This window comes from Mobula hypostoma, chromosome 14 (genome assembly GCF_963921235.1).
Source record: "Mobula hypostoma chromosome 14, sMobHyp1.1, whole genome shotgun sequence".
Lineage (NCBI taxonomy): Eukaryota > Metazoa > Chordata > Chondrichthyes > Myliobatiformes > Myliobatidae > Mobula > Mobula hypostoma.
Genome location: NC_086110.1, coordinates 16,131,467 through 16,145,782, shown reverse-complemented (window position 1 = coordinate 16,145,782; position 14,316 = coordinate 16,131,467). Strand labels below are relative to the sequence as shown.

At 41.3% G+C, this 14,316-nt stretch overlaps 1 protein-coding gene across 4 annotated transcripts in view; it reads right to left on the bottom strand.

The window, feature by feature from the left end:
• Positions 1–14,316, bottom strand: part of mbtps1 (membrane-bound transcription factor peptidase, site 1) — a 123,453-nt gene that overhangs the window by 34,357 nt on the left and 74,780 nt on the right. For all 4 annotated transcript variants that reach the window (XM_063066728.1, XM_063066724.1, XM_063066725.1 and 1 more), the window contains exons 11-12: positions 4,572–4,733; positions 1,028–1,172 (exon numbers count right to left, since the gene is read on the bottom strand). In XM_063066728.1, the coding sequence (XP_062922798.1) occupies positions 1,028–1,172; positions 4,572–4,733 (307 nt within the window). The remainder of the gene's footprint in view (positions 1–1,027; positions 1,173–4,571; positions 4,734–14,316) is intronic.

Genomic DNA, 14,316 nt, shown 5'->3' with positions numbered 1-14,316 from the left:
GTTGAAGGATGACTGTACTGCTAGATGCAGCTCACACTGAGCTAGTTCACTGATGACACAACACTGGTTGGCCTCATCAACAACAATGATTAGATGGTGTACAGAGAGGAAGTAGAATGGCTTGTAAAATTGTGCAAGCACAACAACTTAAGTCTTAATGTGGACAAAACTAAAAAGATGATTGTGAACTTTAGGAAGGTGTAGTCTGACCACTCCTTACTGCACTTGAAAGGCTCCTATGTGGAGATTGTCGGGAGCACCAAGTTTTGGGAGTGTACATAACCAACGATCTCACCCGGTCCCTCAATACTACCTCTTTAGTCAAGAGGAAGCAACAGTGTCTCCATTTCCTACGGAGACTGAGGCGAGTGATGCTCTCCCTCCCACCATTCTAACCAATTTCTTACAGGAGCACTACTGTACAGGAGAATCCTAACCAGCCGCATCACCATCTGGCACAGGAATTACAGTCTACCTGATCACAAGACTTCTACAAAGGATTGCAAGGACTGCTGGCACAGTTATCAGGATCGCTCTTCCACCCAGCTAGGATATTTATCAGGAAGTGCCCTTAGCATTGGTCAAGGATCCCTCTCATAATCTCTTTGACCCCTACCATCAGGCAGGGGGTGCCACAGCATGAGGACAAGGACTGTTAAGATGAAAACAGCTTCTTCCACCACCACTGTGGCATAAGACTACTGAATTCCCTGTAAACACCTGGGTCTCTTCACTAATGAAGCACCATTAGCATTATACTGTTTACTTTCTAATTTAAACTAGTGACACACCTTATGCTAAATGTCAATATTAAGGAATATGTTTTACTATTTGTTAATTTATTTATGTTAATATTACTTTATGTGTTGTGCGTGAGCTATAACATTCAAGCACCAAAAAATAAAATACGGATGCACCTTGGTCCTGAGGAACGTTGTTTCATTTGCTGTATACACATCTAGGGCTGAATGACAATAAACTTGAATTTAAAATATATTACAAATTTCATAATTTCAATCATGCTTACCTTGTCAATAATCCGACCAGTGACCCCCATACCATTTAAGATGGTTACATTGATGACAGTTGGCATCCCTCCACAATAGATTGGCTGGGAACAGTAGGGCCACATGTACGGACATTCAGTCAGATCAATGTAGCTTGGACTTAAGCTGTAAGAAAAGTGTTGACTGTTAACACAATAAAATGTACATTTAATTTCATTAAACAACAGCACAGCTGGATCCAAAGAAATTCAGCCCACAAAAAGATTGTAGTTCGATTTTCAGTCTGTTGATAAGCAAATAGCTGGACCCTAAATAACTGTTGCTGGTTTCTTTAGCATCAAGGATGCAAATATTTCAAAGGAGACTACTAACTGCATAGTGATTTTTTAAAAATGATAATAAACATTATTTTCATTCTTTCAACAGCATAATAAATAATAATGTTTGCCTTTTGTAAAGCACTCAATGCAAGAATCCAAGCCAAACAGGTAGTAGAATTTACTTCTGATAAAGTAGCAAGTCATTGAACTACAGTGGAGCCTGTAGAGTTTTCTCTATTTCTGCATAAATATGACTTAAAAATGTGATCAGGTCTTCATGCAAGTGCTAGATAAAGAGAACCCAATAAAATAAATAACAAACAGCATTTATTTATTGAGGAAAACAATCCAATGTTACATGTATTTGTTAGAAAAAGTATGTGAACCTCTGGGATAATGCCCTCTAAAAAAAGCTATTTGGAGTCAGGTGTTTCAATCAATGAGATGAGGTTAGATTGAAGGTGTGGGTTGTAGAGATGCCCTGCCCTATAAAAAAGACAAAGTCAGGTTACTGATAAAGCCTGCTCTTCTCAAGAAAGATCTGTTTACACACACCATGCCTCGATCAAAACAACTTTCAAGAAGAAGAATTGTAGAGATGCTGGAAAAGACTACAAAAGCATTTCTAAAGACCTGAGTGTTCATCAGTCCACAGTAAGAGAAACTGTCTACAAATGGAGGAAAGTCAGTCTTGACTATTACTATTTCCCCCTAGGAATTAGCATCTTGCAAAGATCACACCAAGAGTACAATGTGGAATGCTGAACATGATGAAAAAGAACCAAGGGGAACAGCAAAAGACCTGCAGAAATCTCTAAAACCTGCTAAGGTCTCTGTTCAAGTGTCCACTATAAGAAAAACACCGAACAAGAATGAAAGGACACCATGGAGGAATCCAATGCTTTCCTAAAAATAAAATCGCTGCATGTCTCAAGTTTGTAAAAGACCACCTGGATGACCTACAACGTTTCTGGGTCAATGCTTTGTGGACAAATCAGACAAAAGTTAGAACTTTTTAACAGAAATGCACATTGCTATGTTTGGAGGGAAAAGGGCACTGCACACCAACACCAAAACTACAACAGTGAAGAATGGTGGAAGGAGCATTATGGTTTGGGGCTCCTTTGCTGCCTTAGGGCCTAGACAACTTGCAATTGTTGAGGGAACAATGAAGTCAAAATTGTATCAAGATATTTTACAGGAGAATGCCAGGGTAGCACTCCATCACCTGAAGCTTAATAGAAGTTGGATAATGCAACAAAACAATGACCCGAAAGACAACAGTAAATCAACAACAGAATGGTTTAAAAAGAAGAAAATTCTTGTTTTGGAATGGCCGAGTCAAGTCCAGATCTTAATCCTGTAGAAATGTTGTGGAAGGACCTGAAGCAAGCAGTTCATGCAAGGAAGCCCACCAACAACCCTGAAATGAAGCAGTTTTATAAGGAGGAATGGCCTACAATTCCTCCAAGCCAATGTGCAGGACTGATCAACAGTTACCAGAAATGTTTGGTTGAAGTTATTGCTGAACAAGGGGATCATAATAGTTACTGAAAGGTTCATATACCTTTTCCAACAAATACATGTAAAATTGGATCATTTTTCTCAATAAATAAATGAACAAGTATAATGTTTTTTGTTTATCTAGTTTTAGGACATGTGAAGATCTGATCACATTTTAGGTCATACTTATGCAGAAATAGAGAAAATTCTACAGGGTTCACAAACTTTCTAGCCACTGTATGTAAACAGCTCACTGTTTTCCCAGGTACCTGTAAAAAAAATGGCAAAAGGATTGGAGCACTGAAGTTAAAATTAAGATGCAATTGATTCATGGGAAAGATTAGCACGAAAAGAGAACGGCATCTAAATACTGGCCTCTACTGCCTAGCGATTCAGAAAGGAAAGGCTTCACCTATCACATTCCATAAAAAGTAGAGGTAAGTCTAATTTTCAGAAACAATTTTGCAAATACTGTCAGAAAAAATGTCAGGCTCCTGGCTCAATTTGCCCTCCCTCAGCTAATCAGTACTTCTCTATGTAGAATGCTGCAAAGCACAGAGAACAGTCATACATACTTCAAATAGGAGGGTTCAATGTTCACCACAGAAAATTATTTAGTAATACTAAAACTATTGACTGAACCTATCATTTCACAGACTGGGACTACAACAGGTGGCAAGAGAATAAATGGCAACTTATGATAAAGAATTTGCCCTCAAAATTCTCCAAATTAATCTACTGCAGATGGCTCTGTGTCAAACAAGATCTGAGTAAGCACTGCTTATAGAACTAAGACCACCAAGAACTGTTTCAAATAATGCAATTCTGACAAATGGGTCTTCAATGTGAAACATCAGCTCTTTCGCAATCCGAAATATCAACTATCCATTTCCATCCAAAGATGCTCCCTGACCTCAGGTTCCTCTAGTACAAGGGTTCCTAGCCTTTTTTATTCTACAGACCCCAATCATTAACTGAGCCAGTTAGGAACCCCGGTTCTAGTAGATTGTTTGTTGCTCCAGATTCAAGCACCTGCAGTCTCATGACTCTTATCTTAGTCGGATCACCAGCCAAAACCCTGGAAGTTCCACTCCAATGCCACCATGGAAGTACCTTGGTCCCCATGTTCCCAGTTCAAGGAAACAGAAGGCAAACAATAAATGTTGATCTTTCCAGCAATACGCAAGTCTCTATGTGAAAAAATGTATTTGTTGGAATGAAAAGTAAAACCAATATTAAGAAATTGTCAAATCTGAAAGGCTATTGATAAGTATTTTAATAAAAGGATAGAAATAGGCCATCATGCTGAGGTAGCTGTCAACAGTCTTAACTGGTGATTAAAGGTTTAAGGTATGCCCAGTGTGAACCACACTAACAAGGATACAATGGTTGTAAAGATGACCTGCAAAGATCTTGAGCTTCTTGGGAGGGACTGAAGTTATCCAAGCTCCAATATTTAAGCAGCCTGATGGCGCAGAAGCAATATGACGCAATTGGAAAACATTTGTTGACAACTGTATTCAAAGCAATTTTAACAAAGCTGCATCAGTGGGGGATGATGATACTTGCATGAAGCACAGTCAAGATATCCAAGGTAGAGCTGCAAGTGTTCAAAAATCAGTCACAACACAGAATCAAAACTAGTAACAACAGAAACAAAGTTGTTTGTTTGGGAAGATGGGCATGACAAGATGATGGTGTGGGAAAAGTATGAATTATCCTTATTCACTTCAGGACTCACCTGGCTTGAGGCTTATAGATTTTGAGAATTTGGTATGCCTTCAGTAGATCCAGTTTGCCATGTCCCTGTTCAAACATGTTGACCCCTGGTAGTCTGCGAGCAGATGCTATTAATGCTTGTTTCATACTGGCAGGATTTACCATCTCACGGTGTTGTACAGTGCTGGCAAAAGACAGAGCAAGTTCAATCAGAACAAGTTTAAAGAAGGAATTCAGTTTATCATGCAAAACTTCTATAGACAGTGGGATTTCTCAGTTAAACCTGGAAAATTTAAAATACAGATTTCCAACAAAAGCTGCTTTACCCTTTTAAAAACCTATGGAAACATTTTATCAAAGAGATCAAAATCACAGCAGTTTGAAAGATCCCAACACTTTTGTTTGAACAAGGTAATTCAACCAAATGTTTAGTGTCAAAAGTTTTTTTTTTATAAAATCTTGCTGTATATTTTCACATACAAGCAGCTACAAGATTTCTTGCGAAGTTTCTATAATAGACACTAGATCAGAGGTCATGGTCAACAGCAAATTACCATGTTTTATTTCTGCACAAAGAATCACTAGAAAGGAGCAGAAACGTATTTGACCATCAGAAACCATACATGCAAAACTCATTCAAGAACATTTAGACCAACAACTAATTAAGGCTGGAAATAATAGATCAATAATGCTGGTAGATAACCAACAGGTTATCCAAAACTTTTTGTTTGAAACCACACCTGATAATTTAATCATTTGCTATGGGAAAAATTTAGATGAGATTTCCTTTGGAGACTCCCAAGTCTTGGATCAGCTCCAGCTTAAACCATTTGCTATGTGGTTAACAAATAAACCAAGTAAAACGTGAATCAAATCCAGCAACTGTGGCTTGTACCTCTAACTGCCCACTAGTTTAAATCCTGGTGTAAAGTAATTTTCAAGAGTACAGTAAATATTAGCACAAAGTTTTATTTGATCAATCCACATTGTGCCCTTTCCAAACATCTTTCCATATTGCAAAACTTCAAACTTGATTTTAAAAGAACTAATGATGAATTCAGGAACTAATAACTAACCAGAGTGATATAAAATGGATGTCCTAATTTTCCATATTAGTGACTTGTGGAATGCAAGTTTGCTTTCCCAGAGTTCGTGATAACATATATAAAGCAGTAAAGAAAAGGCTAGGGTAAAAAGGTCCAGAGATAGTGCAGCTAAATTATACAAGGAAATAAACATGGCATGTGCAGAACCAGCTATGGCAGAGGTACAGATTCAGATGATACACCTTTCTTTGGATAGGGGTAATCAAAGAAAAAGGCACACATGACAAGTTAAGTCCTAGTGGAGCATGGCAGTGCATAAGTTAATGCTGCTGTCTCGTAGCTTCAGCAGCCAAGGTTTAATTAAGATTTTCAGTGCACTCTGAGGTGCCTGAACGTTCTCCCATGACTGTTTGGGTTACTTAAAAGTGCCTTGCTGATAACTTAGCTAATTTAAAGTATCATCAGAACAGACAAGTACGAAAAGAATCAAAGGTGAGTTGAAAGCCTTGTGTGAGAGAACTAATCGTAGACCTATAAGGAAATGAGGATTGGGAGGAATGGAAGTGCTCAGCAGGAAGCCAGTATGGACCCACTGGCCAAATGGTTTCTTCCTGTATCGTAAAAAAGTAAATAAGTTGGCTGAAAAGATGGAAGTTCTGTGCCATATTGTCTATGGTGGACGAAAAAAAAGGTTGCCTCATCCAATGTTTTCCAGCTCTTGGCTGATGAGCATTTTGGTTAAGACAAAGTGCTTGTTAAAATTCTTCTGCAGCGCCCAAGTGCCTCTGTCACCATATCCCTTAGAAAGCACATCTTTTAGCTCTCTTACATACTGGGAAGTTAAAGAATCACTCAAATTTTAACCAATGCCTTAAACCCATGCCATCTAGGGGCTGACTGCTGTTTTGTACAGCAAGTTCCTTCCTATTCATTCCTTTCTACAGTACTTTACAGATCACCAAACATTTCTGATTTGTAATGAAGAAAAGCAAGAACCAATTACATTAGTTCCCAAGTTGGAGGAGTAGGCCATACAGCCCTTTAGTTTAGTCCAACATTGATCAAGATCATAGCCAATCTCCCCCTCAACATAATTTTTATGCTCTATCCCCATATTGCTTGATTCCCTTAATGCCCAATTTATTGGGCTGTGTTTTGAATGGATACAATGACTGCACTTCCCAACCTTCCAGTTGAGGGGACTGCATTTAAATGAAAAATATTCCTCTTCATTGAGGTCCAAACCAACCTACCTTCTTCCTTTCTCTTCAGTTGTCCATCGAAATCCAATGACGGCGTCCACTCTTTTAACAGTGAGATCTTTGATGACTATACAGTCCTATCCTGGACCCAGTGGGACATGTATATGTAGTAGTGGTGGTGGTAGTGGTGGCAACCATGGCTGCATTTCTCCTGGCTCTCTTCTGCTGTCTTCTGGTTGTTCTTTCCATCTCCAGAATACGAACCCCGTCCCTACACAGCTGTCGCCAAGTGGTACGGTCAGCAGCAACATCCTCCAGGTCCTCGGGTCTGATCTTGCACTTCCTTAAAGCATTCTTCATCTGATCCTTATAGCACTTCTTCGGCCCTCTAGCTGAGCGTCGACCGTGATGTAGCTGGCCATATAACACTCTGCAGGGTAGCCATCATGGGGGCATCCTTATCACGTTCCCCAGCCACTGCAGTTGACGCTGGGTGATCATGGCCTCAGTATTCCTGCAGTTGGTCTTTACAAGTATTTCAGTGTGAGGCACCCACTCACGCCAGGTAATTCCCAGGATGCGCTGGAGGCAGCTTTATGTGGAAGTGCTCCAAGGACTTGATGTGACGGCTGTAGGTTACCCAAGCTTCACAGCTATAAAGGAGGGTGGTGACACAGACTGCTTGGTATACGGCGACCTTTGCAGCAAGACAAAAGCTCCTGTTCTGAAAGACTCTACGCCGAAGTCTCCCAAAGGCAGCTAATGCCTGTTTAATGCGGCTCTGGATGTAGTTGTCAATACCACTATCCTCTTGAGAGAATGCTCCCCAGATATTTGAAAGATGGCACTTCTGACAGCTTTTCATCACCAACAGTGAAGGCAGGTAGAGTGGGTGGGACACTGGTACTCCATTGGCAAACCACTTCTGTCTTGGTGGTAATGACAGTCAGCCCCATCCTGCCGTACGCTCTCACCGCCACAGCAAGGGCAGTCTGAAGATCCTCTGGAGTATGGGCCACAAAAGCACAGTCGTCTGCATACTGCAGCTCCAGAACCCGCTCTCTACGGAGTTTGGTGGTTGCGTGAAGCCTCCTGATGTCAAAGAGGTTGCTATCTAATCTGACGTCCACTACCACACCTCTGCTGTCTTCAATCTTGTTGTGGAGAAGCTTGGTAACATACAAGAGGAAGATGTTAAAGAGCACTGGTGCTAGTACACACCCCTGCCTCACCCCTGTGCGTACAAGGAAGGGCTCGGACTCTTGTTCTCCTATGGTCACCCGAGCAGTCATCCCATCGTGGAATTGGCACAGGATGTTAACAGATTTATTGGGACAGCCAAACCTAAAGAGGACATCCCGTAAGAGCTCTCTTTGCACAGTGTCAAATACTTTGGAGAGGTTAATAAAGGCCAGAAACAGGTCCTGATGTTGCACTTTTCCTGAAGCTGCTGGGCTGTAAAGATCATGTCGATCATGCTCCTATTCTTCCTAAATCCACACTGCGATTCAGGTAGCATTGACTCGGTGATGTTGCTGATGAGTCTCTGAAGCATCACCTTAGCCAGGACCTTTCCAGCAACAGAAAGGAGTGATATGCCCCTACTATTGCCGCATATGGCCTTGTCACCCTTGTTCTTATAAATGGCAACGATGTTTGCATTTCTCCATTACTGTGGGATGTTCTCATCAGTCCAGGCCTTGGTGATGTACTGGTAGAGGGTGCGCATACATATGTACCCTCCGTTCTTCAGTAACTCAGCAGGGATATTGTCAGTGCCAGGGGACTTGTTGTTCTTAAGGGAATGGACAGCTGATAGAACCTACCACCTATTCCCAATCTGTGCCTTGGTCTGAGACTCCTCGGTAAGGGGAGAACATCTTTTCTGCAACTAGCTTGACTACCTTTTAAAAATTCAAGTTTTAACTGAATGTCTTTTCATTCTTCTAAATTTTACAAGTCCAGCATGTCCAGTCTACTTACTTTCCTCATTGAACAAATCATCACCACTTGAAAAGTGAAGAATCTTTGTTGCATTTTTTCTTTGGCAATTACAGCCTTTCTTCAGTAAGGAGACCAAACATTTACACAATGAATCAGATGTATTACACCAAGGTCCTATACATTGCACTGCAATTAATTCCTCTTTGAACAGAGCCCAATAAACGACTTGCCTTCAATTGATGCTTTCAGTGCATTAGCACACATGGGTTTCTTTGAACATCAGAATTCACAACACAACAAATACCCTGCTCTTCTGTTGTGTGCAACAAAGCAAATGACCTCACATTTTCCACACTATGCTCTGCAAACCATGTTCTCATCCATCCACTCAGCTCCTCCAAATCCAATGGAACCAAAGTCAGTCCCAACCAATTTGGTATTACCCTATTTCCTAGTTTACTGATTTTTTATCTGCCCAAATCAAACTGACACCGACATTGCTCAATGCTGTTCTTTCCAAGCTATTCTGTTCATGATGGATGACAACTTCTATACCAATGACATTTGGTCAAAATATGTAGATAAGCCTACAAGAGGAGAGGCTGTACTTGTTCTGATATCGGAAAGTGAACCTGGTCAGGTATCAGGTCTCTCAGTGGGAGGGCATTTTGGAGATAGTGATCACAATTCTATCTCCTTTACTATAGCATTGGAGGGGGATAGGAACAGATGAGTTAGGGAAACGTTTAATTGGAAATATGAGGCTATCAGGCAGGAACTTGGAAGCATAAATTGGGAACAGCTGTTCTCAGGGAAATATATGGCAGTAATGTGGCAAATGTCAGGGCATATTTGCGTGGGGTTCTGCACAGGTATGTTCCAATGAGACAAGGAAACGATAGGAGGGTACAGGAACCATGGTGCACAAAGGCAATTGAAAATCTAGTCCAGAAGAAAAGAAGAGCTTATGATAGAGATCTAGAAAATTATAAGCATAGGAGAAAGGAGCTCAAGAATGAAATCAGGAGAGCCAGAAGAGGCCATGAGAAGGCCTTGGCGAGCAGGATTAAGGAAAACACTAAGGCATTCTACAAGTATGTGAAGAGCAAGAGGATAAGATTGGAAACATAAATTGGAAATAGATGTTCTCAGGGAAACATACAGAAGAAATGTGGCATTTGTTCAGGGGATATTTGCGCGGGGTTCTGAGCAGATACGTTCCAATGAGACATGGAAAGGATGGTAAGGTACAAGATCTGTGGTGTACAAAGGCTGCTGTAAATCTAGTCAAGAAGAAAAGAAGAGCGTATGAAAGGTTCAAAAAATCTAGGCGATGATAGAGATCTAGAAGATTATAAGGCTAGCAAGAAGGAGCTTAAGAATGAAATTAGGAGAGCCAGAAGGGGCCATGAGAAGGCCTTGGCAGACAGGATTAAGGAAAACCCCAAGGCATTCTACAAGTATGTGAAGAGCAAGAGGATAAGACGTGAGAGAATAGGGCCAATCAAGTGTGACAGTGGAAAAGTGTGTATGGAACCGGAGGAAATAGCGGAGGTACTTAATGAATACCTCGCTTCAGTATTCACTACAGAAAAGGAACTTGGCGATTGTAGGGATGACTTGCAGTGGACTGAAAAGCTTGAATATGTAGATATTAAGGAATAGGATGTGCTGGAGCTTTCGGAAAGCATCAAGTTGGATAAGTCACTGGGACTGGACAGGATATACCCCAGGCTGCTGTGGGAAGCGAAGTAGGAGATTGCTGAGCCTCTGGCAATGATCGTTGCATCATCAATGAGGAAGGGAGAGGTTCCAGAGGATTGGAGGGTTGCAGATGTTGTTCCCTTATTCAAGAAAGGGAGTAGGGATAGCCCAGGAAATTACAGGCCAGTGAGTCTTACTTCAGTGGTTGCTGAGTTGATGGAGAAGATCCTGAGAGGCAGGATTTATGAATATTTGGAAAGGCATAATATGATTAGGAATAGTCAGCATGGCTTTGTCAAAGGCAGTTCGTGCCTTATGAGCCTGACTGAATTTTTTTTTGAGGATGTGACTTAACACATTGATGAAGGTAGAGCAGAAGATGTAGTGTATATGGATTTTAGCAAGACATTTGATAAGGTACCCCATGCAAGGCTTATTGAGAAAGTAAGGAGGCATAGGATCCAATGGGACACTGCTTTGTGGATCCAGAACTGGCTTGCTCACAGAAGGCAAAGAATGGTTGTAGACAGGTCATATTCTGCATGGAGATCGATGACCTGCGGTGTGCCTCAGGGATCTGTTCTGGGACCCTTACTCTTCGTGATTTTTATAAATAACCTGGATGAGGAAGTGGAAGGATGGGTTAGTAAGTTTGCTGATGACACAAAGGTTGGGGGTGTTGTGGATGGTGTGGAGGGCTGTCAGAGGTTACAATGGGACATTGATAGGATGCAAAACTGGGCTGAGAAGTGGCAAATGGAGTTCAACCCAGCTAAGTGTGAAGTGGTTCATTTTGGTAGGTCAAATATGATGGCAGAATGTAGTATTAATGGTAAGACTCTTGGCAGTGTGGAGGATCACAGGGATCTTGGGGTCCGAGTCCATAGGATGCTCAAAGCAGCTGCGCAGGTTGACTCTGTGGTTAAGAAGGCATATGGTGTATTGGCCTTCACCAATCGTGGCATTGAATTTAGGAGCCGAGAGGTAATGTTGCAGCTCGATAGGACACTGGTCAGACCCCACTTGAGAGTACTGTGCTCAGTTCTGGTCGCCTCACTACAGGAAGGATGTGGAAACCATAGAAAGGGTGCAGAGGAGATTTACAAGGATGTTGCCTGGATTGGGGAGCATGCCTTATGAAAACAGGTTGAGTGAACTCGGCCTTTTCTCCTTGGAGTGACGGGGGATGAGAGGTGACCTGATTGAGGTGTATAAGATGATGAGGGCTGAAATAGCTGCCACAAAAGGGCACAGGCTTAAGGTGCTGGGGAGTAGGTACAGAGGAGATGTTAGGGGTAAGTTTGTTTGTTTGTTTGTTTTATTACGCAGAGAGTGATAAGTGTGTGGAATGGGTTGCCGGCAATGGTGCTGGAGGTGGATACGATAGGGTTTTTTTTAAAAGAGTTTAGGATAGGTACATGGAGCTTAGAAAGATAGAGGGCTATGGGTAACCATAGTAATTTCAAAGGTAGGGACACGTTCGGCACAACTTTGTGGGCCGAAGAGCCTATATTGTGGTGTAGGTTTTCTATGTTTCTATGATAGCCATGGTTCCGTAAGACAGAATCTCTGATGTTCCTTTGGTACAACAATCATGCTCTGAGGTCTTCAGCTTTATTTTTCAGAAACTGTACATTTGCCACTCCACTCTGGAGTGGAGGTCTAAAGCCTCTGCCTTCATTCTTACTTGCAGCTCAGCATGCTTCCCTCACTTTCTTTTTCTTAAAGGGAAACTGCACTTGCGACCCGAGTCTGCAATCTGGGATTGGGTTCCAGTATCAATAGATTTTTTTAAAATGTCTTACTGAAGTATCCACAGCCATGACTGTGGATTTCAACTGTAGTAGTCCTGATAATTCCCATTGAAGCTACACGAGTTGTTCCTTATTGGCACCATCTTAGAACAGTACCCATCTGCATAGATATAATTTCCTAGCAAGTTTGCTTTAGTCATGCTGCAAAAGACAACTCACAAAATAACTTGCTTTTTTCTATTTCAAATTGGTGTTTAGGATCATATACATTCAACTAGAAAGATAGCCTCAAAATTTCACTATTCCAAATAAAAGCAGTCGAACATAACCAATTCTTCCTTCACTTCTCCAGCCATGACAAAAAATTCTTATAGAATCAAATTAATTCTAAGATTTTGTTACACCTTTTTTTGATGAAAAGAGAAAATAACGGTCCAGATAATACTTTTCCAATACCAAGAACACTTCATATAACTAAAGGAGGAGGAGAAGATGGCAGTGCAACGCAGCTGGCAGCGGCCACTCCGATGAATGATATCTATTATTTGTCAAGTAGGGTGCTGTGCACAATCCTGATTTGATGGAGACAGACGTGAGAGCACAGAGGAACATCTGGTGAAACTTCTGAAATGCCTGTTTCGCTGCCATTGCTACTGTGTGATCCAGAATCTCCGGAGAAGGCCCCGAGTCTTCGGCTTTGCTTGTTGCTCAGCGGCTGGGGTGGGGTCAAAGCACTCGGCAGAGGTGGTGCTCGGTGTCGGAGGACTGGTCGGAGGCTCGAAGTTTTCGGACGGACTCAAGAGTCGGCTGCGGTCGGGTGCTTCCAATGCATCGGCAAGTTTGTTGTGCTTGGAGGCAGGGAGAGTTTCTCCCTTCCACCATCTACATGAGATGATGGGGCTATCGGGACTTCAGACTTTTTTTTACCGTGTCCATGGTCTGCTCTTTATCAAATTACGGTATTGCTTTGCACTGTTGTAACTATATGTTATAATTATGTGGTTTTGTCAGTTTTAGTCTTGGTTTGTCCTGTATTTCTGTGATATCTTTCTGGAGGAACATTGTATCATTTTTTAATGCATGAATTTCTAAATGACAATTAAATGAGGACTGAGTGTCCTCATAATCTAATCTAAAATGAACTCGAGTTATCTTCCAGACCTTAATTACTCACACTGAAATAACATCACTGCCAACAAACCTGCATGACAGTGACTCCATAAGCTTAAGCACATCCGGGAAATTTAGATAAACCATGATATGCATTGAAAAATACTGATGTTGGAAAGAAAGATCATACACATCTGTGAACCTGATCACATGAAAAGCCCAGATGCCTCAAATTCAAGGATATTGAACTACCCTGGTAAATATTTCCCTAAGGCAGTTTTTATCAGATATTTAATGGCTTTCACAAAACAGATTACCGCATGAATCCTAGCCAAACACGGAGAATATAACTACCGACCATTAACTTTTTGATTTACTGCATACTAATTTGTTAGCTTATACAGTCTGAAGCTATACACACACACAGTTTTGATTGACTGCACAATTCTATTTAACCGATGTACCAGGTACTTGACTTGCCTTAATTCTGGTTGACAAGTGGCCATTCAATTTCAGCATATTCCACAGCAAAGAAAAGATTCCATACCAAAGCCATGAATCTACAACCAGTACATTTAAACTGAACCGACTGTCAGGGGTTCTGGTTGGATAACTCAACGTGCTTCACCTTCTCAGGGAAAACTTGATCTTAAAAGTAGAAAGTGGGATATTCTTAATTGGTCCCTTTGATTTCCACCACTCCTAACGAGGTTGTTACGTTCAAGAGATACAAAACAGTCACACTACATGCTGTGTATACTTTTGTCAAGTTGCCCATTTCATATTTGTTGGCATGATCTCAAACTCTGCTTCCGGGAGGAAGCCTACAGCAGTCTGGAGCGGGGTGGGATTGTTTTCTGTACAGACTTGGGATTGAGCCTCACCATCCACATTTTGGCTCAGCTGCTTCAACATTTATGTGGTATTCAATTATGTGACACTGAACAAATGACATGCAATAAAAATGCAAACATATTTTTCATTGCTTAATTGTAAAATAGATCTGT